General features: G+C 42.0%; 1 protein-coding gene across 3 annotated transcripts in view; it reads right to left on the reverse strand.

Moving 5' to 3' along the window:
* Positions 1–27264, reverse strand: part of PDXDC1 (pyridoxal dependent decarboxylase domain containing 1) — a 50993-nt gene that overhangs the window by 8292 nt on the left and 15437 nt on the right. For 2 of the 3 annotated variants that reach the window (XR_009535708.1, XM_060124535.1), the window contains exons 4-16: positions 25356–25436; positions 23480–23626; positions 22027–22312; positions 20390–20458; positions 19261–19339; positions 16304–16388; positions 15371–15419; positions 15117–15218; positions 14119–14244; positions 9811–9861; positions 4563–4626; positions 2753–2841; positions 1158–1263 (exon numbers count right to left, since the gene is read on the reverse strand). Coding sequence is in view for 2 of the 3 variants with exons in the window: in XM_060124535.1 (XP_059980518.1) it covers positions 1158–1263; positions 2753–2841; positions 4563–4626; positions 9811–9861; positions 14119–14244; positions 15117–15218; positions 15371–15419; positions 16304–16388; positions 19261–19339; positions 20390–20458; positions 22027–22312; positions 23480–23626; positions 25356–25436 (1334 nt within the window). In the remaining variant the exon portion in view is untranslated. The remainder of the gene's footprint in view (positions 1–1157; positions 1264–2752; positions 2842–4562; positions 4627–9810; positions 9862–14118; positions 14245–15116; positions 15219–15370; positions 15420–16303; positions 16389–19260; positions 19340–20389; positions 20459–22026; positions 22313–23479; positions 23627–25355; positions 25437–27264) is intronic. The other variant, XM_060124536.1, reaches the window with a different exon arrangement.

The following is a 27264-nucleotide window of genomic DNA, read 5'->3' on the forward strand; positions in this document are numbered from 1 at the left end:
CAGGTTATAAACATCATAGCACAGGTTAGAAACAAGGAGGCGTCCACACAGTTCTCGCTCTATGTTCACATGGAGAGAAAGAGAGGGGTTTCAGGGAGCAAGGGTGGGGGGCAGAAGGGCAGGGTGATGATGGCTTCTGAAGGTCAGAGCCTGAGAGGTCTCCGGGTTCAGGGATGCAAGAGTCTTGGCAACATCACTGCACCCTCACTTCTGCTGATTCCAATGCTTATATGATCTAAGCCTCAACGTAGGTGGCCTGGGGTAGCCACAGCTAGCTTTTCCAGTTTCAGAGGCTAAACCTCTGGGGCTAGGCCCCCTGCATAGCAGAAGCAGAGACTCCTGGAAGGTCTGGAGGCCACTGGCTATCTTCACGATGGCTTTTCTGTGCAGGACAGTTGCCTGCACTTCACCACTTTGATGTTTTTGAGAAAATATCTTTCCAAAAATGTTGAAAACACCTCATGAAACACCATCAAACATTTTCTGAAAATGTTTAAATCGTCTCAGAAAAAAGCACAATCAGATTTTTAAGGCATCTCTTTTCAGCTTATTTTTAAGTGCCTACTATAAAATACGCCAACCACTATCTAAGCTATTTCATATTCATGATCTCACAGTTTAATCTTCACGTCACCACTATGAGGTGGTGGGGAACAGGTCTGGAGATAAGAAACTTGCTCCAGGTCCTACAGGTATGAAATGGCCGAGGAGGGGACAAGAATCCCCAGGACTTTGTCACAGAAGTCCACGTGCTTTCAGCTCTATAGTTCTCTAAAATGTCTACAACAGTGGTTCTCGACCTTCACTGGCCTATTGTGCCCAGGCTCCACTCCAAGTAAACCCAGTCAGTCAACCAGAATCTCTGCAGGTGGGGCCGAGGCGCTGGGAGTTTTCAGAGCTCCACAGGGATTCTAAAGTCAGTCTGGGCTGAGAACCACTGAACAGAGGGTCACAGGACATCAAAACACAGGAATTCAATTGACTTCAGAGGTCTCTCTTTCTGAGAAGTTACCCCGGAAGGTTAATCTACCTAAACTCAGCCCAAAGGAAAAGGAAAAGCCTCTCCAGGGAGAGAAGAGAATATCACAGCCTGGACTTCGACAGACACAGCACTGGTGCTCCCAGAACAGCGACGGCGACCCACGAAGACTGGTTACCTGCCGCGGTAGTCAGGGGGCTGAACCGCACGCACGTGCCCTCCACCTCCAGATCCATGACCGTGAGGCCACTCGCGGGCACCAGCTGCTTCAGCTGTTCTCCCAGCTGCAGGGAAAGGGGCAGAATGAACACACTCCCGCAAGGAGGGAATCCAGGTCCAGGGAATCCTGGACCTGCCCTCGTCCGCTCAGCCCAGACCCAAGAGGCTACTGGAGGCTAGTTTCCTTTCACCTTTGATTTTCTTTGAATACTTATGGTACCTTGTTTTTTTTCCTTTTTTTTAATTAATTAATTAATTTTTGGCTGTGTTGGGTCTTCGTTTCTGTGCGAGGGCTTTCTCTAGTTGCGGCAAGCGGGGGCCACTCATCATCGCAGTGTGCGGGCCTCTCACTGTCGCGGCCTCTCTTGTTGCGGAGCACAGGCTCCAGAGGCGCAGGCTCAGTAGTTGTGGCTCACGGGCCTAGTTGCTCCGCGGCATGTGGGATCTTCCCAGACCAGGGCTCGAACCCATGTCCCCTGCATTGGCAGGCAGATTCTCAACCACTGCGCCACCAGGGAAGCCCACCACCTTGTTTTTAAAAACCGTAAGTTTTACCTTTTTTCTTACTCAAAAATATAAGTTCACTATAGAAAGATCTAGGCAATACACGTAAAGTAAAAAAAAGAAAATGTACCCACAATACACCACTGAGAGACACACACTGTTGACATGTGGTATAACCATCCCCCACCCCCGGATCTTCTGGGTGTGTGTGTGTGTGTGTGTGTGTGTGTGTGTGTGTGTGTGTGTGTATGTATGTGTGTCTTCTGTTGTCATAAAACATGACATTCTACATGCTGTGTAGTAATCTTCATTTTTTCACATAATTTACAATGACCATTTCCCCTCTGCCGTAAACATGCAGCTATGTGGTTTATACTGGCTGTTCTGAATGTCACTGTGTGGATGTACCATAATTTATTCACCAAAACCCCTAGGTTAAGCATGTCCAATGTTTTTTGTTTTGTTTTGTGTCTTTTTAGGCTGAGCCGTGCAGCTTGTAGGACCTTAGTTCCCCGACCACGGATCTAACCCTCGCCCCCTGCAGTGGAAGCGCGGAGTCCTAACCACTGAGGGCTTCTCCAGTGTTTTGCTAGGATTGGTACTGCTCTAGTGAACATCTTTACATCGTTTAGAATATTCTTTATACTCAAATCCAGGAGGTATGATTTCAGTGTCAAAAAGAAGCCAAAGCATAATGCTCTTGATCCATGTCGCCAGACTGCCAGAGGCGTGCAAGGGTCTGGCTCATGTGCTTCTGGTATCACCAGAGCTCCAAAGTGGCTGCACCGCAGGCCATGTCTTGCATGTTGTTGTTCAGCCTTACACAGCAGCAGGGAAACAGTCCCGTGAGGAACCGGCGGGAACAATGTTGACAGGACCTGCTGGAAGTCGTGCAGCACGTGGGGCTGTGGTCTGCTTAAGAAGCCCAGGACGAAGCCCCGTGCCTTCACAAGAGGCTCCCCCTGTGGGTTTCTGATTTCCCAGACAGGACCATGTATTATCCCAACCATCCAGGACGCAGAATAAAGGGCACGTGACAGCTGATCTTACCCAGCGGTTCAGTGAGTCGCAGGAGTGCCTCTCCTGGCTGACTGCTGACGGGGCCATGTTGGGCGCTGGGATGGCATTAAGTCCTGGATCTGACACACAACACAGAGAGGGGATTCGCCTCCCAGAAACACAGCTAACTACACAACACCCCTCCAACCCCGTTTCACTTAGCTCCCAACGTTAACCTGAGAGAAATGTCTCAACCGGAAATCAAATGTGTATCTCACCATGAATGAACAAAATGGCACATACATACAACGGAGTACATACAGCCGTAAGAAGTAAGGAAAGTCTGTCACATGCTCAACATAATGTACCCTGAAGGTGTTATGCTAAATGAAATAAGCCAGCCACAAAAAGACAAGCACTGTATGATTCCACTTACATGAAGTAAAGCTGTCTAATTCAGAGAGACAGAGAGTAGAATGGTGGGTGCCAGGGGCTGGGGGGAAGGGGGAATGGGAGTTAGTGTTTAATGGGTATGAAGTTTCAGTTTTGCAAGACGAAAAAATTCTGGAGAGCTGTTGTCCAATGATGTGAATATATTTAACACTATTGAACTGTACACTTTAAAATGGTTAAGGTGGTAAATTTATGTTTTTTTAACCACAATTAAAATTTTTAAAAAATATATATGTTACAGAGGGTTTAAAGCTTTCACTTTTTTTCTCATGAAAAATACATTTGAATATATTCTCACAAATAGAATTCTTAATTTCATTTAAAAAGTTTTTCTTTCAAGGAATTTTGAGGGAAAATCAAAGCATAAAATTATAAGTTACCAACCAGTCTACCAGCACTGAGCACCGTGCAGGGAAGTCAGAGACCCAGCAGCACACCAGGCCTCAGAACACAACTGGCTTCCTTTTGTTAAACGGTTGAGGTGCCTACTTGTGCCAGGCACTGTGCTGGGCACGGAGTTATGATATGAGGCAGACAAGGTTTTTGTCAGGGTGGTGCTTACCTTCTATTGAAGAAGTAGCATAAGGAAATGAAATGAAATCACCATACACTGTTGTTAAGGCCTTGAAAGAAGGCGGGAGCTCTGATATAATGTGAGGGAGTCACCTTGGACAGGACAGGCAGGGAGGACCTCCATGAGGAGGTGGACGCTGCAGGGACCTGAATGGTGAGAAGGAGCCAGAAGAGCGAGAGCGAGGGGGACAGCAGTGCAGAGGTCCTGCTCTAGGAGACGGTGGAGTGTTCTAGAGACTCAGAGAAGACCAGTCTGACTGAAGAACAGTGAGCAGGAAGAGGAAGTCGGAGGGGAAGGCGAGGGCTAGGACCCGCAGGCCTTCCATCTGGAACGGAAGGTACGCAGGCTTCTGGGCAGGGAGGTGGCAGGATGTGGAGAGCGGCCCAGAATGGAGCGTGTGGAATGTATGGAAGTGAGAGGTCAGGTGAGAGGGGACCGTGGCTGTCAGGTGAAAGATAACAGAGCCCTGGACTGGGTAGGGGGCACTTGGGACATTCTTTAAAGATAGAGATTCCTAGATCCAGCTTACTGAGTCAAAATGCTCAGGAAGGAGGGCCCCCAGCTCTATTTTCAAGGGACTCTCTCTCATTCATTCCAGCACTAGTCCAGGGACTGGTGTTTGGAAAACACTGGTTTAATCATAGGAAACTGTCAGGAAAATGCTAAGGCAAATAGGTCTGGAGTTCTTGTGAACATTATTCAGTTTTTTTTTGAAATGATGATAAGATTCTAGCAATCAAAATATTTTGGATTATTTAGTTAACTTGAAGTGGTTTAAAATTCAAAGCCCTTAAACACAGAGAGAAAAATAACCCCCTTTTTAAAATCACCTACCTGAGCCTGGTAACTCCTGGAAAAATCTGAACACCACCACTGGCGAACTGAGCTCATCCTCCACCTAAAAGATGGAATCTGATTATTACCAAATAACAGTAAATTTCAAACACCTACAAAGTCAATCAGTGAGCTTGGAAAATAGGCTACAGACATTGGCACTTAAACACATAAAGGGAATCCCTAGTGGTCCAGTGGTTAGGACTCGGTGCTTCCACTGCCTGGGCCTGGGTTCAACCCCTGGTCGGGGAACTAACTTCCTGCAAGCCGAAAAACACACTCACACACACACACACACACACCCCACCACCACCAACAAAAAACCACATAAAAAAGTTCAAAGGTTAATTTCATTTGCTAGAGAAACAAAAATCAATGGTTTAGTAAAATTCTTAAGACATAATTATAAGCCAGTCCCGAGAATACATGGCTGAATTATAACATCTGACACTGATACCTTGAAAATGAAAAGTGGGAGGAAATTTTAATAATTATGGATAAACATGGGTCTAACGTGAAAGATAAAAAAAGGCAAGGAAAAAGTGGCACTAGAATCACTGTCGAGCGTCCGAGCTTTCAAGAATCCAGAAGTGACGCCACCTCAAGCAGGACTGACTGGAGCTTTTTCTACTCACCCTGTAAAACTCTCTGGGCAGGATGCAAGTCCTGCTGGCAATGTGGATAACCACAGTCTAGAACTGAAGCTACATTTTTCTAAATCATTGAAGCGGTACTTATACTCGGGACAGGCATCAGACAACTATCTTCACTAACAGATTTCATAACAGCTGAAGACGTCCACTGCATTAAGATTGCACAGCACTAGGTCCATGTTCTCCACTGAACGAATGTACAGTGAGCCGTCAGCTTTCCCGTGGGGTCAGCACACAAAGGGAGCAGCAATGCCCTTGACAGACTGCGGTATTTGAAGTGGGGGGAGGCGGGAGAAGGGAGAAAGGATCTCTAAGCATTTAACAATTCCAGTACTACAATTCTCGTCTTGAAACCATTTCCCAAGGCTCTGCCAGTGATGGCTCACTCGTAGGCCCACAACAGGATGTGCTAACCGGAGAGACAGGAAGTAGCTGGTGCAAGATCTTCTCTACTAAGCTTTTCAAAGGGACAGTAGATGTGATTCAGATCAAGCAAGAGGTACATTCAAATCTGCCAATTATTTATTGAGCCAATTCCTGTGCTTTCATAGGTACTATCTCCTTTAACTTTCACATAAACAAATAAATCTATTAATACCTTTAAAGTTAGAGGGGTTTAATATTTATATAGAACGGAGTAAGCCCAATAAGTAAAGAGGAACAAAGTGACAAAATTCTACACCCATTCCCCTATTCTCAGGATAAGGCAGAATGACTTGAGTGCCAAGACTTTATAGTCTTTTGTTTCTTATTTCTTTGAGCTCAGTGGTCTCAAATGTCAGCCTGCACAAGAAATCCTGTACAGGGTTATATACATAGAATTCTGGTTCCAGCAACATGGTAGACCAAGCTAATACTTAAGTCATCAATTCTAAATACCTGAAATGCTTGATTAAATGTCACCAATAACCAAAAGAAGTTCAAACCATTGCTAGGCTCACAAAAAAAGGTGAATCCAGAAAGAAGAGAAAACAGAAAGAATAGTATAAGCTGAGCTGCAGGGGCTGGGGGGAGGGGAGCACGGATGGGGCCTGGAACTTCACTTTAATGTCTAAGGTCATGGGTTTGAAACCCATGTGAGGGATAGTGCTGAGTTTACATAAAGCCAGGACCCTTGAAAAACACTCTTCATGAAAAGAGAGAAAAACTCCACCCACTGATCAGTAAGAAAGCTTAACTCTGCCTGATGCTCTGTAGAGAGAGAAAAAATTCTCTCACGAGAAATCAAAATGTCAGGCGTGCTCTGCACCTGGGTGGGATGTCCTCTGTAGTGTAAGACTCCTAAAGCTGTGAAACCAACATAAATACATGGACCTAGGCCAGTCAAAGAAAAAAAAATCTAGCTCATAACAGAAAAATTACAACACACACAGGGAGCAAGAGTCAGCAGACACAGCTGAGAGGACAATTTGTGGCCCCAAGGACCGAGACACTGAAACAACCATCAGAACAGACGTCGATCACTGCGTTTAAACAGAAACGAAGGACCAGAAATCTTTTTTTTTTTTAAAGATGCTTAAAAAACAGAATAACTTGAAAAAGAACTAAAGAGAATATCCTGAAATGAAAAAGAGGTCACTGAAAGTTAAAACGCAGTGAATAGGTTAAACGGCAGATTAGATGCAGCTCCAGAGCAAATTACTGAACTCCAAGAAGGATCTGAAGGGCTACACCAGAAAGCAGCAAAGAGATGGAGGCATCCAAGAGACTGATGGAAGGTGGGATGACAAGGTTCAATATGCAGCTCACTGGTGTTCCAGAAGAGAAAGGGAAAGAGGTCATAGCTGAAAAAATGAATTTTACAGGATTAAATAAAAGAATCCTCAGGTTCAATTAGCACAAGTCCCAAGCAAGATTAAAAAAAAAAAATCCTTACTTAGATATACCATGGTGAAAGTGGCAGTACACTAAGGACCAGGAAAATCTTAAAAGCCAGCAGAGACGTAAACACGAAACCATGTTAACTGCCCCCCAGAGGCACTCTGGGATTTTCAGGTGTAAGAGTGACAATATTAGAGTTTCCCCTCACATGCTGACTTTAGAATCTACTCCATGTGCTGGATAAGAGTCCTGTGAAACAACAGCCTTATCAGAATGCAGCTGCAGAGGAGACTGAATTGGGCACTGATAAAGCGGGGCACAAGCACCACCCCGGGCCCTGGAAAAGGCCTTGGTGCTGGAGGCAGTGAGCTGGGGCAGTGGGCCTGTGCTTCTGGGATGGGAGAGGCTCCTGAAGGGCCATCCAGGTGGGAAGGAAGGCGGCCATGGACGCCTGGAGAAGGGAGTGGCTGAGCAGCAGAGAAGCTCTTCTGTGATAACCTGGGGTCAAGTCCTGGCTTTGCCACATACTAGTTCTGGGACTCTGGACACACGACTCATCTGAGCCGAAGAAATGGAGATAACGCTACTCTACCCCAGAGACTTACTGTGAGGATTCCGGAGTCAGTACCTATGAAAGCACTAGACTAATACCGTGGTGAGGAGCAAAAGACACTTAATAATTACTTCTATCTTACGGCGCCTGACAGTCTTCATTTTGCTTTCCCATGCATTATCTGATATACCCCCTCACAACGAGCCTGAGGCAGGAGGAATTCATTCTCCTGTAACTGACCTCAGAGGGATGGTCCACTGACTAAGTTCGCAGGCATTGAGTGTGCATCCCAGCTCTACCACTGCCTCGCTGGGCAGCCTGGGCACGCACTCAACCTATCTGTGCCTTAGTTTCCTCACTAGTAAAAAGGGAATAAACACTGCGTCCAATTCACAGATTCTATATATTTATTCACACTTGCGTGCCTACTGTATGCCAAGTATCATACTTGGCACAGGACATAAAACCATGAAAAAACAGGCAAAAGTCCTTGCCTTTACAAGCCTTCTTCAGGGGAAAAACAGACAACAAACAAATACAGACCACAATTTCAGGTAGTAGTAAGTTCAATGAAGGAAAAAACCCAGAGCCCAGAGAGTGATGGAAGGTGGTGGGTGTTACTCTAGGTAGGGTCGGGGCTCAGGGAAGGCCTCTCTCAAGAGGTGATATTTGAACTAAGATCTGATGGATAAGAAATCAGTAATGAGAAGAATTAGGGGGAACAGTGTTTTCAGGTACAGGGAACAGCATGTACAAAGGAGACTTGTGAGGGTTAAATGAAATAGGCATGTAAGGGACTTAGTACCACGTATGCTACACAGCAAGCATTTCAGAAACAGCATCTGTGATGATGATGATGATGATAATGATGATGGATTACCGACAGGCCACAATGCCTCATGGTGTTTGCCAGTTACTGTGCCCCCTACTGAGTAAAGCAGCCACTGGAGGGAGGGAGGGAGCAGGGTTATGCCTGGGCCATATGTGGCCTTACAAAGATGTTCTAAACCAACTGGAGATCAATTAGCATCATCAGCTCCTCCCTGCTTGGAAGAGAATGAGGAAGGAGAGGACATGAAGAGGAGCTCCAGAGGGCTCAGCAAGGGTGGGACAGGAAGTACACAGGCCCAGCACTGCCTTCACCCCACCAGCACACTCATTCTAGTCCATAATTTAGGTCTCTGTTTGCAGTCAAGGGCGTCCAACCAACATACCTTCACCGACAGCTGAGCTCACAGGCTTAGGAGGTTAACAGAATGAGTCAGTGTCACAGGGCCCCAGTGGTACTGCTGAAATTGGAACCCAAGTCTCCTGACTTACATTCATCCCTCTGCTTCTCCGGAGGGGCCACTGTCCTCTTCCAGGCTAGGATTTGAGTCACCTCAGGTCAGCTGAGTAGCTCCAAGCTCCTACTCAGAAGGCAATGCGAGCAGCCCCCATTCACGCACTTAAACCGAACTGTGTACTAAAGTGGAAATAAACTGCACTCACCTGAACCCCAAATAAACTCAAACATTCGTTTTAAACTTAACTGTATCCTGCAGAATTGTCAAAGAAACACCAGTGACCCTGTTTAAATTAGAATCTGATCTACATATTTTCTGAAATCCTAAAATACAATGAAGCAAAAGATGAAAACATTCAAACGTGAACTGATACTTGGTTATCAAACCCCCTAAATCCTCATCTACTTGTCTAGCTACCAGCCTTAGGGCACAATCTCTGACAGATGGTGGTACCTTTCAGGAAGATTACCAGGGCAAGAGGAGCAGGGCCGCCCCCTTTTCTCTGCCTTATTCCCCTTCATGCAAATGCCAACTCTGGGGTCAAAGGGTTTCAGAAAGAGTAGCTCAAAGCACTCACAGACAAAATGATTTTTCATTTCAGGAAAATGGGTGTTCTAAAAATCCTTGGACAGGTGAAATCAATGGTGCTTATTACATCTTTGTGCAATGCTAAATTTTAACAGAATAAAAACTGCAAATGGATTATATGAAAAGCACTGTATGGGTTCAAACAGTATATGGGGCAAATTTCTAGGCTTTCTGCTAACCGCAGAATTAGGTCATCAGTACATGCATGACTCTCTCCCAAAGAATGTGGTTTTACTGGAACTGCCACAATTCCATGGACATGCATCAAATCTGGAGAAAATCATTCTAACTCTTAAATAAATTAAGAGTTATTTACTTCAAAAAACAGATCAAATTATATACTATACCAAGATTTTGACGTGGTTCACTTTCTTCAAACTTTCTTGCAATCGCTGACTCTGCAAATGACAGAAAAACAGCTTATGTAATTTCATATTAAGAAGCGTTTTTTGTGGGGTTTTTTTTTTGCGGTACGCAGGCCTCTCACTGTTGTGGCCTCTCCTGTTGCGGAGCACAGGCTCCGGATGCGCAGGCTCAGCGGCCATGGCTCATGGGCCTAGCCGCTCCGCGGCATGTGGGATCTTCCCGGACCAGGGCATGAACCCATGTCCCCTGCATCAGCAGGCGGACTCTCAACAACTGCGCCACAAGGGAAGCCCAGAAGCGGTTTTTATGAGGGTCTTTGCAGGTCTGCAAACAAGGATCTCAGGCAGATAAAGCCATCTGCAACTTGATGATTTCTAATTTCAGCTGCCAATTTTTGCATTTAAACATCTGCAAATATTCCCCAATATTTCAGTTAAAAGTTACATTTAGTGGTTCCAGAAAAGCTTTTTCTAATGAGACATATGTGAATTTGTCATATTAGCAATATAGGTCATTCATTGATTCAAAAACTACTGAGTGCAAGGCAACAAAAGCAAAATTAAACAAGCAGACTATGTCAGACTAAAAAGCTTCTGCACAGCAAAGGAAATAATCAACAAAATGAAAAGGGAACCTATGAAATGGGAGAAAATATTTGCAAATCATTTATTTAATAAGGGGTTAATATCCAAAATATACAAATAACTCATACAATTCAACAGCAAAAAACCAAACAATCCAATTAAAAAATGGTCAGAAGATCTGAATAGACATTTTTCCAGACATAGAGATGGACAACAGGCACACGTAAAGATGCTCAACTTCGCTAATCATCAGGGAAATGCAAATCAAAAGTACAATGAGATATCACCTCACACCTGTTAGAATGGCTGTCATCAAAAAGACAAGAAATGACAAGTGTTCACAAGAATGTGGAGAAAAAGGAATGCTTGTGAACTGTTGGTTGGAATGTAAATTGGTGCAGCCACTGTGGAAAACATATGGAGCTTCTGCAAAAAATTAAAAATAGAACAACCATATGATCCAGCAAGTCCACGTGGGTTATCTGAACTGAAGAACATGAAAATGCTAATTCAACAAGATATGTTCACTGCAGCATTATTTATGATCACCAAGATACGGAAACAACTTAAGTGTCCATCAAAGGATGAATGGATAAAGGAGATGGGATATACACACACACACACACCCCCACACACACACACACACACACACACAATGGAAAATAATCAGCCATAAAAAAGAATGAAATCTTGTCATTTGCAACAACATGGGTAGACCTTAAGGGCATTATGCTAAGTGAAATAATTCAGACAAAGACAAATACCATATGATCTCACTTACATGTGAAATCTAAAACAAAACAAAACAAAGCTCATAGCTACAGAGAAGACTGGTGGTTGCTAGAGGCGGGGGCTGGCGGTGGGTGGGTGAAAGGGATCAAAAGGTACAAACTGCAGTTATTAAAAATGAGTCATGGGGAATATAGTCAATAATACTGTAGTAACTTTTTTTTTTTGGCCACAACTTGCTGCTTGCAGAATCTTAGTTCCCCGACTGGGGACTGAAACCAGGGCCCAGCAGTAGAAGCACAAAGTCCTAACCACTGGAATACCAGGGAATTCCCAATACTGTAGTAACTTTTTTTTTTTTTTTTTTTTTGGCAGTACGCGGGCCTCTCACCGCTGTGGCCTCTCCTGTTGCGGAGCACAGGCTCCGGACGCGCAGGCCCAGAGGCCATGGCCCACAGGCCCAGCCGCTCCACGGCATGTGGCATCCTCCCGGACCGGGGCACAAACCCGTGTCCCCTGCATCAGCAGGTGGACTCTTAACCACTGCGCCACCAGGGAAGCCCCTGTAGTAACTTTAATACTGTATTGCATGTTTGAAAGTTGCTAAGAGAATAAATCTTAAAGGTCTTTATCACAAGAAAAGAAAATATTTTGTTAACTATGTGTGGTGATGGATGTTAACTAGACGTATTGCGGTGATATTTTAACAATGCATACAAATATCAAATCATTATGATGTACTCCTGAAATGAATATAATGTTATATGTCAATTATACCTCAAAAACAAAAACAAAAAACAAAAAACCAGGGGCTTCCCTGGTGCTCCAGTGGTTAAGACTCTGTGCTTCCAATGCAAGGGGTGTGGGTTCAATCCATGGTCGGGAACTAAGATTCCACATACCACATGGCGTGGCCAAGAAAATGTTAAAAAACAAAAACAAAAACAGAAAAAAAACAAAACCAAACTACCGAGTGCAAATGTGTGCAAGGCAGAGTATTGATATTGGGAGGAAGAGCAAAGGTAAATGAGAGTGCATAGCACCGTTAAGAGTTGGTCAGGAGCGTAGGGTCTGGAATAACCACATCTGGGTTCAAAACCTGGCTCTGCCCCTTACCACCTGTGGGACTGTGGGTAAATTACTTATCTGCCACTTACTAGCTATGACCTTGGACAAGTTTCTCAGCCTCTCTGTGCTTCCGTTCCCTCACTACATAGTGGGGTGACAGTATCTATCCTCCACAAGTTGATATACGTTAGGTGTCTAGAACGTGGCATGCATTACATAAGTGATGACGACTGTCATCATCGTTAATATCTCAATCCCAGCTCTCTCATCACTAATGTGGGGACAAAATAACATATACTGCATGGCCTGGGGGTCATTAATTCAACAGATGTTTATTTGAGTGTTGGACACAGGAAAACCCCTCATGAAAACTAATTAATATGTTATCAGTGGACCTTATATTCTGGGGAAGCTGTAGGGACCAAGTGAGAGCCTGCATCCACGGTGCTGCGCAGCGCCTGGCACTGAGTAAATGCTCAGGAACTGCTTCCCACGAAGACGAAGATGAGAAGGAGGAAGAAAAGAAGGACACTGATTTTTGCTTTCAGGAAACATGTGACCTGGTGCGGACTACAAAGGCAGGACTGGACACAGGCGACCACACCTGCTAAACCTCCATGCGGTTTTCACATGTGCATTTAGCAGCAGTGAGTCAGCAGCAGAGTCAAGTGCTCAGGAGGGTTTGAGATCCGCCACAGCGTTTGCTGGCAGGAAGATGCCAGAGCTGCAGTGACCTCAAGTGTTTGGTGGCTAATTGTCATCATTATTTTCCTGCGCCCCATTGAATTGAATTGAAAAACACTGAAGGGAATTGAAAAACACTGAAGGGAATTGAAAAACTCTCCCTGGAGTGCCCAAACCTTCCCCAAACTGACTTAGTTACCATGGCGATGAAGGCTTCTCCTTCCAAAGGACCAAACCTCAAGATGTGAGCCAACAGCCCAGTGAGAAAATGTTTTTAAAAATGTGGTGCTTCTGTAAACATAATGAACATAAATCTTAATATTACTTAATATAAAAATGAAACTACTTCATTTAGAATGTTTCTATTTCATTAGAAACTAATGTTAAAATGAACTATCCTAATATTATAAACCAAAGGACTCCTGCTACAGTAATATGAAAATACTAATTTTTCTTAAATATAAAAATGACATGAGGAAGTGTCAATTCCAAGAACATATTTAAAACAAAGATTTATTTTTAAAACTATCTGCATACCTTACTATATGACTAGGTGCTGCTATAAGAGCTTTACATTTACGAACTAAGTCCTCATAACAATCTTCCATCACATCATCACCCCTATTCTACAGGTGAGGAATTGGAGGTACAGAAAGGTGACATCATGCTTTAGACTTAGATAGAACTCAGCTCTCAAACTGTGTAAATATGGCATTTTTTTTGCTTTCTAAACTACAACATAATTATATATTTTTCACAATTAGAACACCTCAAACAGAGAATTAAAATTGTCCCTAGAGCCTTGCAATTTGGGAGCCCAAGCTGGTGGCTGTTAAAAATATCCATGCCAGCCTTACTCCCCTCAACCATCATATTTCTTTACCCTCAAGAGTCGGTCAGTCAAGTGGAACATTTATCCCAGCTTCTGCATTCTTCTCCACTCCTTCGCTGTCACATTGGGACTTCTTTTCTCCCCCATGCTGACACCGGCATTCATTTTAATCTGATTTCATATGGACACAAATGCTGGGACAGCCCCAGCAGTCTCTCCCAGAACTTTGAACAAGAAACCTATATATGCAGGGAAATTAGTCTGCTTGCTTATGAGATGGGAAATCCAGACAACAAGGTATTGGGGGGAGGGTAAATCAATGAAGCATTTTTCTGTCTCTGTTTTTGCCATGGCGTATCTGTGACTCATTTGAACTTCAGGTTTCTACTCACCAGCTGACAGGCATGCTTAATCCTCTCCACAATCCCATCAAGTCCCAAGTATTGTAAAGACAACCACAGTGGCAGAGCACGGAGCTTGTCTGTTGGCTTATTTGATGTAAGACCGGCAACTAAAGTCTAAAAAAGCCAATATGGGTTTATTAATCAAAGCCAATGAAATCACATAGCAGAACTAACTAGTTACCATTTACTATGCACTTGGTTTGTGTCAGATGCTATGCAGGCACTTGGCTTGCATTATTCATTTGATCATCAAACAACTCCATGAGGTAAGTATTCCAGGCAACTTAGCTCAGAGACCTTGCTTTGTCTAAGGGTTCACGGCTAAGATGTGGCAAAGCCAAGATGAGAATCCAAATGGGTTCATCCCAGAGCTGGAGCGCTTAGCCATTCAAGCGGCCCCTCCCAAGGCTGTTCTGAGCATCCTCAAACACCTGGCCATTATCACCGGAGCAAGGTATTAACTGTTTAAGAAGAATCAATGAAAGCTTATTTTGCATATGCCTCTCACTAACTGATCCACTAACAAGAACCACCACTATGCTTTTAAAAACTATATCATGTTACAACCTTTTAGACAATGTGGATCAAGAACCTTAAAATACTCTTACTCATTATTAATTCCACTTCTGGGAACCCAGTGTAAGGAATAATTTGAAACACAGAATGATGCTCATTATTTTAGTAACAAAAATTTGAAAACAGCCTAAAAGTTCACAAATGGAGAATGATTAAATAACTGTGGTACTCAAGTGATGGAATATTACACAGTGATAAAAAGTTTTTCATACACATGGGGTAGTATGGGGAGACTAAATAGAAAAATATATATGGCATAGTTTCATTTATGTCAAAAACATTTTTTTCAAAAAAAAAGTCACAGAGGTAACATTAAGGAAAGTGTTCACTTTTTCCTTTTTCTGTATTTTGCCCCCAGACCCAATGATTATTAGCCACTCCCCACTCCCTCCCAGTGAGAGTAAGCTTACCAAGGCAGGATCGTCGTGCTTATAAAGCGTCACAGCAGGAACTGCTGGCAAACCCAGCCATGGGCCTGGAGTCAACGTCATGCTGTCACATTTGGTTGCAGCCTACCACAGAGAGAACAACTTCTTGTTACACTATCAGGATACACTAAACCCAACACCTTTCTCCATTCATAAAAACTGTGAAAAGCCATCAGGGATTAAGTGATGTTAAATTCCTTCTTAAAAACACAGTATTTAGTAAATCAACAACATACCAGCACTGATGAGGAGACATAACCTAGAGCCAATGTTGCCAGATTCACACTGGAAGAAAAAACACAGACCTAAGAACTAATTATTTACTGCTGCTTATTCACTAAGTACACATTTTAAATTAAAAAAAATTTTTTAAAAAGGGCTGTGCTGTTCCACACTGACATTTACATGTCTTTCAGCTGTGTTGGTAGCTTTTATAACAGCAACATAAAGTGTGGTACATATACAACTTTCAGGAAAACCTGGAAAATGCATTTTAATCAAAACGTATTTCAGGGGGTGTCATCTACTTACTTAGTGTAATGGGTGTCTTATTTTATATTATTTTATATCTTTGGTAGATACCAGTATTATTTCCCAGTCATCATTCTTTCCCAGAGGGACAAATTAAAAAGCAACACACCGTGTACGTGTATGATGTCCTGGAAATGGACTACTTGGGCTGCCCTGCATCCTCTCCCCTCTCTTCTCTTAGCAGCAGTCCAATGGCCTTCTGGGAAGCCACCCCAATCTCCTCTATGAGACCACAGCTTCACAAATCACCTAAACTATTAAGAGTGTTACATTTCCCTCGCCACAGCAACTGGCTCAGTATGAGACTCCTGCTGGGACTTCTGACCCTCTGCACACACCTGGAAAGGCGGATGGAGTTGCTGCAGCAACTCTGCACCAGAACAGGAAAGGCTATCTACAGACGGAGCCACCACCATGGAGGAACTTCAGCCAAGTGACCTGGCTGACGTGGTGCCTAAGGCCAATCCTAACACTTGTCTTCTTAGCTATGGGAGCCAATAAAACTTCTTGCTTAAGCCAATTTGGGTAATTTTGTAATCTGCAAGCCAAAGAGCCCTTAGTGATATATGTGACGACAAAGTGAGCTCCTCCTGGGCACTCTGCCAGCCCACCATGCAGCCAAATTCCCCTCCACTCACCCTTTCACGTGGAGCCATATGCCGTACTGCTCACAGAGCTCTTTCAAACGCCCAATCTTATCTGTGTGCCCTACTGCTGCAGTTCCTAGGATAAAACACACAAGAAAGGATACTAAAACAAATATTTTCTGAGTCTTTGCAGCATGATAAAAGCTTCTATATACATTATCTCCCTATGAGAGAAGTAACACTGTAGCTCTGTTTTATTGAGATTTTATTTGTGGACTGGCTTAAAATCAACTTTTGCAAACTGGTTATTCAAGTTTTGAAGAGTGTGTATTGTTCACTATATGTATCTATAAAATCAAACTTGTTAACTGTGTTATTTAAATCCTCTATATACTTATTTTCTATTTACTTGATCTGATGTTTCATGAGAAATATATTCAAGTCTCCCACCAAGATTGTGGTTTTGTCAATTTATACTTGTATTCTATCAACTTTTCCTTTATATATTTCAACGTTATATTCATAAGCATTCATACCTGTTATATCTCTGAGTAGATGCCATGAATCATTATTAATATGAAGTCTATTTTATCTCACAGCAACCTTGCTACAGTACTTGTGTTTCGTTAGCATTTGCCCAAGATATCCCTTTTCCACACTTACTTTTTATCACTTTCTGGGTAATTTTTATTTAGGTGTGCTCTCTATAAAAAAATACATAGATGAATTTGTTTTGTTTGTTTTAACCAAATTTGCGAGGTCCTTTGTGGTTTTTTTGTTTGTTTTCTTTTTTGTTTTTTGCTGCACTGCACGGCTTGCAGGATCTCAGTTCCCTGACCAGGAATTGAACCCAGGCCATGGCAGTGAACGCGCAGAATCCTAACCACTAGACCACCAGGGAATTCCCGAGAGGTATTTTGTTTTAGTATAGAAAGCATTCTGAAGTCAGTTGAAACATATTACACACTTTAACCCATTCCCTAGGTGATCTGTTTACACTGCAGGCTTTGCTGGGCAGATCCTCCTCACAGAGCCTTTAGTAAAAGGCACAGTCACACATTCTCCCAACTGTCCTAAATTTCCAGTTAGCAGAACCCACCTAACAAGATTTCTAACGCTCTTCAACAAACACAACTAATACAAGTGCTTCTTTTGCAGGGGTTATGCCAGGAAAAGGGCTGACAACTCCACTCCTCCCCCCATCCAAATTTGTCCCAAATTTGAAAAAAAAAATCTAAAATGACACATTTAGTTTAGTTGAAACAAGATCAAAGGCCAACGCATGGGTTGTATCACATGAGCCATCAAAACATAAAGCATTGTGCCGTGTTTAAGTGACTGGACCACATTCGGGCTCTCTTCCTTTTGTGGCAACGCCCGCTTGCTAACCACTGGGACGTGCACTCTGGTGACAATGTAGTCACACTGGTAAACCACTCAATCACGTGTAAACTGCAGCCTCTCCCATCTATTAAGTGATTGATAGTAGACTGGTTATGTTTCTTTCTTTTTTTTTTTTTTGCGGTACGCAGGCCTCTCACTGTTGTGGCCTCTCCTGTTGCGGAGCACAGGCTCCGGACGCGCAGGCTTAGCGGCCATGGCTCACGGGCCCAGCTGCCCCGCGGCATGTGGGATCTTCCCGGACCGGGGCATGAACCTGTGTCCCCTGAATCTGCAGGCAGACTCTCAACCACTGCGCCACCAGGGAAGCCCAATCTCACACTCTTTTATTTGTAGCTGTACAGTAAGTCTAAAAGTCAGATAGGATAAGTCTTCCAGTGTTGTTCTTTTTCACAATTATTTTGTCTCTTCTTAGATCCTTTTATGTCCATATAAATTTTAAAATCAGCTCATCAATTTCTATAAGAAATGGGAAGTCTGCTGAGATTTTGATAAGGATTGAGTTGAATCTATAGATTAATTTGGGGAGATATGACTTAATAATATTGCGTCTTTCAACCCATGCACATGCCATATTGTTCCATTTATTTGGGTCTTCTTGAATTTCTCTCAGCAACATTCTGTAGTTTTCAGTGTACATATCTTGCCTTATTTTGTTAAATTTATCCATAAAGGTTTTTTTCTTGATGCTATTATGAATGGCATTTAAATTTCAATTGTTCATTGCAAGCTTGATAGATTTGCTTATTAGTTCCAATGGCTGTTCTTTGTGGTTTCCTTAGGACTTTCTACCTATACAATCATGCCATCTGCAAATAAAGACAGTTTATTCTTCCTTTCCAAACTGTATGTCATTTAATTATTTTTCTTGCCTTACTCCACTATCTAGAGCTTCAAGTACAATGCTGAATACAATGTGGTGAGCACAGCAGAAAGTGGTAGCTGACCGGCTGTCTCAAAGGTGGACATTTAAATGTGACATTTAAGAATTTAATTTAGGGCTTCCCTGGTGGCACAGTGGTTAAGAATCCACCTGCCAATGCAGGGAACACGGGTTTGAGCCCTGGGCCAGGAAGATCCCATATGCCACGGAGCAACTAAGCCCGTGCGCCACAACTACTGAGCCTGCGCTCTAGAGCCTGCGAGCCACAACTACTGAGCCCACATGCCACAACTACTGAAGCCTGTGCACCTAGAGCCCGTGCTCTGCAACAAGAGAAGCCACCACAATGAGAAGCCCACACATGCAACAAAGAATAGCCCCTGCTCGCTGCAACTAGAGAAAAACCTGCGTGCAGCAACGAAGACCCAACACAGCCAAAAAAAAAAAAAAATTCAATTTAGAAAGGAAGCATATGAAGGAATAGAGAAGCACAACCTAAATGAAAAAGTATATACACACAAACAAGAACTCCCAAAACAAACCAACAATTAAGGGAATCTAATGAGCTAAAACTTTAGTACTGTAATTCTCACCACAGTGCTGATACCGACCTTCCTTAAACATGTGGCACACAAACATTCTTAAGACTTGATCTCTTTTAGGCTAACTATCTAGCCTCTTTCTTGTATGTCCAAAATGGAAGATTCAGGCTCATGATACCTACCAGCATTTGCAACAAGCAACAGGGGCAGTTTTCCTCGTTCTATGTCATCTTTAATCAGTTTCTCCAGGAAGGCAACGTCCTGGGATTGAAAGACAAACCACAAAAACATGAGACAACCAGCACAAAAGCGTATACACTGAAAAATTCTAACTTCTAAAAGAAGATGACTCTCAAAATTTATCAGAGCAATTCTTTTCTTGACAATTTTCCTTTTTTCTCCAATCACAGTTGTGAAAATAAAATCGTTTTCCTTGAAGACTAACTAGAAAAATCAGTTAAATGAGATTCAAGTTAGAAACTGGACATACAGAACCAACATTTCTCTAGTTTTAAACATTTACAATAAAAAAGAATGTTCTCTCAAACCCCCACCCCCCCACCAAAAACAACCAAAAATGTATCTCTGATATTACTCATTGACGTATCTGAACCAGAAAATCTAACTACCTTGAAAAAGAAATGCAGAGGGCTTCCCTGGTGGCACAGTTGTTGGGAGTCCACCTGCCGATGCAGGGGACACGGGTTCGTGCCCCGGTCCGGGAAGATCCCACATGCCGCAGAGCGGCTGGGCCCGTGAGCCATGGCTGCTGAGCCTGAGCGTCCGGAGCCTGTGCTCCGCAATGGGAGAGGCCACAACAGTGAGAGGCCCGCGTATGGCAAAAAAAAAAAAAAAAAAAAGAAACGCAGAACCCTAAAACCTATCCCTTTTGCTTCTGACTTCAGTATGGAAAGGCTTATCACTTGCATGTCTAAAAATAAGCAGAATCCAATGCCAAGGATTACAATAATCAAAATCTGCCCATTCACAAATCCAGGCAACAGTGATAACCATTTGAAAGAATGAGCTTTAGAAGGAATTTCTGAGGCTTAACTGGACTCCATGTTTCTACTTAAAACAGGTGATACAGTGATTACAAGATTCCTTAAGAGCCAGGTGCTCCTCACCTTTATGCCAGCCAATCTTCCTGGACATTCAAACCTGGCAGCATGTATTATGCAATAGGAAGATCTAAGCAATCCATGAATAAGCTAATAATTATCTGGAGGCCAGCAAACAGAACTGCAGTTTAAAGGAAGGTACTGTTTCAAAACACAATTCTTTATTATTTTATAAACCTAAAGAACTCACCATCTGATGCTGGGATCCAAACATAGTGTTACAGGGTACACGACACAAGCAGGGGAAGGGCAAGCCAAGCTGCAAGAAGAAACATGCAATTTTACAAGAAAGATCTTTGTCACCATTCCCTTATGTCCCCAAAAGATTGTGGCTCTAAGTCACAATTATTCTTTTTAAATATTCTCTCTCCTTAGGAACTTGCAATATGAGCATTTGGGGGGATAATTCAGAATCCTTCCTCCAAGGATAAGTGGTAAATAACACCGGCTAAAGGCATTCAAAGTACAATATCTTATTTATGGGTCCACCCATTCCTAAAAAGCAATAGATATGGACTAGCAGATGTACATCTCTTGAGAGAAATGAAGTCAGCGTTATGGAGACAGTAATTGTCGAATAAATTTTATATTCCTCATTTTTAGCTTCCAAATCCTTAAGGAGTATATGTTTTAGGAATTTTTTTAACATTTGCAGCATATTGCTCTGTATAACTAAAACTTGGAAGCATTTAAAGACCAAAAATTTAACAAGCACTTTATTCACACTTTATCCCCTTAAAGAATTTTTCTTTTAAATTATGAAAGTGAAACCCAAGTAAAACACACAATAAAAAATTATAGAAATTAAGAGTGAAAATCCCCCCCCATAAGCAGATAATTGCTAGGCAAAAATATATATATTTTTCTAGGTATAAAAAACATATGCATATAAGCATGTACACACTTTTTAAAACATGAACATGACTATTCTGCCACCTACCTTTCCCACTTAACAGAACACTCTCACACATCTTTCGCAGATTGGACTGCTGTTCCAAGACAGCTCTGGGTCCATAAGAGCCTGGCCTACAGTAGGTACTCAATAAGTAATTTGTTTCATGTTTCTACAGAGATATTATAAAACTCCTTATTTTGTACACCCTCAAGAAGAGGACATAATTTCTTGCCACCAATGACCACAGCTCAGAATCAACTTAAGCCCTGAGTTTCCCCTATGTATCTCCCTGGACTCCTCCATCTTACAAAAGACAACCCCTCCAATCCTATGGGTTTTACTTTAAAACATTCTTGGCCAAGAGGCTTAACAAGTTCTTGACTCAAGGTAGCCCTGTAATCAGGCTACCATGAACTTTAAAAAATGGTAATGCAAAAAAAAAAAAAAAAAAAGTAATGCTCTTTGATCTAATAATTCTAGACTGGCTCTGAAAATCCATCTGAGGAATACAACCCAAAGTATAGAAAAGCTTCATGCACAAAGATGTCCATAAAAGCACTATACGAAGAGCACTTCCTCAAAATGGTCATAAAAAGCAAAAGAATGTGAACACTCTAATTACCCAAAAGGGAAACAGTTAAAATACTATATACTCACTTGAAGGAATATTATGAAGATATTAAAAACATACTTTACTTTGGAGAACTGGTAAAACATGATATGAACCTGTATAACAGTAAGTGAAAAAAGCCAGCTATAGCTATGTAAAAACACACATACACTCTGATTAAGCCAAGTCTGAAAGGAAATAAAGTAACGTGTTGACTGTGGTTGCCTTTGGGCAACTAAAAAAAAATACATATATATATATCTAAATTTATTAATACACATTTATACATAATAATGACAAAACAAGCTTATAAGAAAATCACCTTTCTTTTCACTTGAAAAAAACAGCAGCTAAAGAAAAACTTCCAGGACAGAACAAAACATCGTTTCTTTAAAATATCCACCTTATGCCGCATTACCTGATTACAGAGGTACTGGCCCAGGCCAGGCCTAGCAGCAGCACTTAGATATATAACAGGCGTCTTGTTATATAACACATTGAACCCATCCACCACAAAGTCTTCATAACGGGAATGAATGGCAAGCCTACAGATCTTTGCAAGTCCTTCTCTTTCTTCTTCGTGGAAATAAGCACAGCCATTTTCATACCTGTTAAGAGACACCCATATGTCAGTATGTTCTTATCTCTGATATTATATCCCAGTCTTATAACCATGGAAGTAATTCTTTTCTCAATTCCTATCTCAGTGAAAGGAGATCGGAATCACCCTCATCTCAGTGGGCTGACACCTCACTGCAGCTCGAGGTTATAAAGAACAGAGGCAATGACCCCTCATCCACACCCAGCTCCAGAAAGAGCAGAAACTACGAAAACCAGTAGAGAATGGGAATCCCTCAGATATAAAAAGGCTGAAGATCATGCACTGGCTTACTTTACAATAAAGCCAGCACTGGATAATGCAGGCATGGTTCTTAGTAGTTTCAGCCCTAAAACATCCAAAGTTAAGTGAAACTGTCAAAAATGCTAGTCAGCCTAACTTTTGCTTTCACTAATATCTGCCTGGGACATTTTATTCTTCTCATTCTCCAAAAAGAAGGACAGAGAGATTTTCAGTTACAGGTATTGGATTTTTATTAGAACAGAAGAAAATTTCTCCTTTGCCATACAGTTAGGCAAATTCATACTCTCGCCAGGTCAAGCTCTTTCCCAGCATCTGAAAATAAGTCTCCTAAGTTAAATGTTCCAACGTTAGGTAAACATTCCTTTTCCATAAACGTAATAGCATAAATAAACACAAAATACCATTGGTCCCATTTCTTCTGCTGACTCCTTAGTCTGCTAGAATTCCTTAATAATGCCAATATTATCACAGTATAAAGGAAATTTCAATTTCATAACACATACTCATCTTCCTTACAACAGCATTTCCTTTTTACTAAAGCACAGCTAATACTTTGATTAAAAATACTTGAACCTATTCCACTGCTGTACCTTCTATCAACATGTGCCAATTAGGAATCTTAAGAACAAGTAACTGTGGACATTATCCAACATGTATGTGCTCATGTTCTCAGCTCTTTACATGTATTAATTCATTAGTTCATGTAATCCTCACAACAATGTCATCAAATAGATATTAAGGCTATCCCCATTTCATAGATAAGGAAACTGAGGCATGGAGTGGTTAAGCAACGCTTCCAAGAGGAAAGGGAAGAGGCAGAGCTGAACCCAGGTAGCATAGCTCCAGAAAATAGATCTCTCACAGTCTATAACCAACGCATAAATGTCTTTACCAGAAACTAAAAACTTATTACCTGAAAATTCTGCATAGCCATAAGGTAGTGTCTGAAAGTATCCTAGTTGTAAGTTTTCTCAGCTTCTCTTTGTCCAGAGTTGAAATGTAAGCTCCCAGACTGTGCCCCAACAAAGCTATATGACCTTGTTCTCCAATATTCTGGATTCTGTTAATCAAAATTTATTAGATTAAAAAAAAAAGTATTAGTCAAAGCACAAATATATAAAACACAGAGACACATTATTCCACAGAAATTTCTGTCAGACTTGAAATGCATTTAATGGCCTAGAAGGCAGACACTGAGATACATTTAGAAAATTCAATGCATAAGGTATTAATAGTTTGGGGGGAAATTTTTTTTTTAAATTCAAGTCCTAGGAGATAAATATCCTTTTTATTGAATACCAACTAAATACACAAACTGTTTTTGAATAATTTTCTCCAAAAAAGTTTTTTAAATTAAATACCAGTTGAAGAACTATGGAGAGTAGAGCTAAAATGTGCAGAAAATTTAATAATCAACAGACGAAGATCAATTCCCTGCATTAAATAGCTATTTATAACAACACAGCACATTCAAGGGGAACTAGGTATTGTTTTACATATTATTAAAGTGGATGGACTAATTTCCCTTATAAAGAATAAATGTAAAAAGAAAAAAACAAAAAATTGACAGGATACTGGGCAAAGGAGACAGTTCATAGAATAGGGAATATAAATGTGTCTTAAAACATACAAAAAGACACTTAATCTGGTTCATAAGAAAAATGCAAACTAAAACTATGCTGAAATATCATTTCTCACCTATCAGACTGGCAACGATCCTTAAGTCTGCTAATACCCTTTCAGGCAAAGGTGTGGGGAAAGATGTACTCTCACACATTATGGGTGGGAATGTGAATTGGCACAATTCCACGAAGGGAAATTTGGCAATATCTGTCAAATTTACAAATGCACAAACTTATCTGGCCCAGCAATCCCACTTCTAGGACTTTAATCTACAGAAACACTTCTTTTTTGAGAAATGACACATGTACAGAGTTACTGGCTGTAGGAATGTTCGTAAGAGTAAAACATGAAAAGGAGACTAATTAAATAAAATATGGCTCATCCATTTAGAGTAACACTAAACAGCTCTTAAAGGAGAAAGCTCCTTGTATACTGCTATGCCAGGAACTCCAAGACATAAATGAAGATAGCAAGTCACAGAACAACATGCATAGTATTTACGTACTGGAGGGGGTGAGCACAGACATTTTGCTTGGGTGTACATACACATGAAATATCTCTGACGAATACACAAGAAACTGGCAACTTATCTCTAGGAAGGAGAACAAGGTAGGGAGGCAGAGGTAAGAAGGAAAATTGCCTTTGTGTATACACCCTTTCTATCTTTTGAAATTTGAACTGGAAGAATGAATTACTTACTCCAAAGAATTTAAATTTAAAACTATTAAACAGAAAATGAAACTAAATAAATTGCTTGATAGATGCATAAACAGAAATAAAATAAACAGATGATTCACAAAGTGGCCTGCCACCAATGAATTCAGCTGCAGCACTTCTCAGCAATCAGAGGCGGAAGCACACACAGGAGCAGAAGCAGTCAGAAACAGAAAAGCACACAGCAGCTATGCTCTGGCCCCTGTGCCAGCCCCTCCCTAAGACACAAGACCATAAAAACGACAAGATTTTAGTAAATGACTTCCTTTTACAAAATATATTATCTAAAATATGTCAATGTCTCTCTGAAGAAACTGAACATCATTTTAATATCACATGTAACTAGGAATTAAATATAGCTTATTACTGCAGCAACTTGTGAGAATGCAATCATTATCAAAATCAAGAACACATATACTTTCAAACAGAAGCTGCCAACTGTTCTCCATTACCGGGTACTCTGGGGCTCCTCATCTTCATCTCCGTGCATCAGATTCTGAACTAACTGGAGGATGCTCACCATGTCCTGTCCACTGCGGAACAGAAAAACAGCTGACAAACAGGTGGAAACAGCACACATCCCTCACCAGTCTCTCACTATTTTCTCTCATCTAAATTAGCTTGACATGTTTTCTTTTTTAACTGAGGAGCTACGAAAGAAATAATGTGTTTTGAGATACAGTATACATCATTTTTAAAACAAACCTCAAATTATCAACTGAATTCTGAATATAACCTTACTTGTGATTAATCTTCTGCCTAAATATTAATTTGATTTTTAAAAATTTCACCTGCTTTAGCAATATTTCTCTACCTGTTCATTTGAATCTTGGAGACTATTTAATAAGCATGTAATAAGGGCCGAAGTAGTCCTTATAAGCTGTTGGAAGGTCACAAAAGCAGCAAGAATACTCCAGTGCCACTGGTGTATCTAGCTTCTCTCCATGTGGGAGTCTTGTCTGTTTGTTCTAACAGAGCTAAACATGAAATGCAAGCATGATTTATTATTACCTCTTCCCCAAGCTGGGGAAACTGCAGATTCACTTGCAGTGTAAACACTTACTTCTATCCAAGATATGTTTTTAAACGCTCATCACATGAGGAGGTGGAAACTTATGAGAAGAATGTGAAAGGTGAAGTTCTAAGCAATGGCAAGGCAACTTGTAAAACATGTGATGTCAAAATACTATCACTTTATTAATGAGAATGTGACTAATAAAAAGTTCTCTCTTTCGGGCTTCCCTGGTGGCACAGTGGTTCAGAATCTGCCTGCCAATGCAGGGGACATGTGTTCGAGCTCTGGTCCAGGAAGATCCCACATGCCGTGGAGCCACTAAGCCCGTGTGCCACAACTACTGAGCCTGTGCTCTAGAGCCCGTGAGCCACAACTACTGAAGCCCGTGCACCTAGAGCTTGTGCTCTGCAACAGGAGAAGCCACTGCAATGAGAAGCCTGCGCACTGCAACAAAGAGTAGCCCCCACTTGCTGCAACTAGAGAAAGCCCATGTGCAGCAATGAAGACCCAATGCAGCACCCCCCCCAAAAAAGTTATCTCTTTTCAAAAAGCACCATCAAAACAATGTCCCCAAACCTATCTTCCTCAAGGTGCTGACCTTCACGTGTGAGGGACTCTGATCCTTGGACATTGTGTAGAGATGAGGCCACATGACCTCGAGCAAGCTACTGAAACTCACGAAGCCCTACATTATACAACTGTGAGGATGCTGTTAGTCCATGAAAAGCACCGAATGCCACGCCTGGGGAACTGCTATCTCAGGCGCTGGCTATTAGCATTATTAGTGTGAGTACTCCTGACCGGTGACATTAATGCCCTCCCACTCTGAGAATTACGGATGTTCTTGGTAGTATGTCTTCTAGGGAAACTTCTGTGGGATGAGTGGAACGCTTTAATTCCCTTCAGTAGGCCTGGGATGAGGAGACTTACAAGATTTGGTTCCTGTTCTCAGCTGGAGAATGAACTTCACCCGTAGAGGACTTCAAGTCAGCACCCTTCATCTACAAGCAGGAGTGCTTATTTTAAAACGTTAGTACCTGGGGACTTCCCTGGTGGCACAGTGGTTAAGAATCCACCTGCCACTGCAGGGGACACGGGTTCGAGTCCTGGTCTGGGAAGATCCCACATGCCGCAGAGCAACTAAGCCCGTGCGCCACAACTACTGAGCCTGCGCTCTAGAGCCAGTGAGCCAAAACTACTGAGGCCCGCGTGCCTAGAGCCCGTACTCTGCAACAAGAGAAGCCACTGCAATGAGAAGCCAGCACACTGCAGCGAAGAGTAGCCCCTGCTTGCTGCAACTAGAGAAAGCCTGTGCGCAGCAACGAAGACCCAACGCAGCCAAAAAA

Source organism: Lagenorhynchus albirostris, chromosome 15, assembly GCF_949774975.1.
Source record: "Lagenorhynchus albirostris chromosome 15, mLagAlb1.1, whole genome shotgun sequence".
NCBI lineage: Eukaryota > Metazoa > Chordata > Mammalia > Artiodactyla > Delphinidae > Lagenorhynchus > Lagenorhynchus albirostris.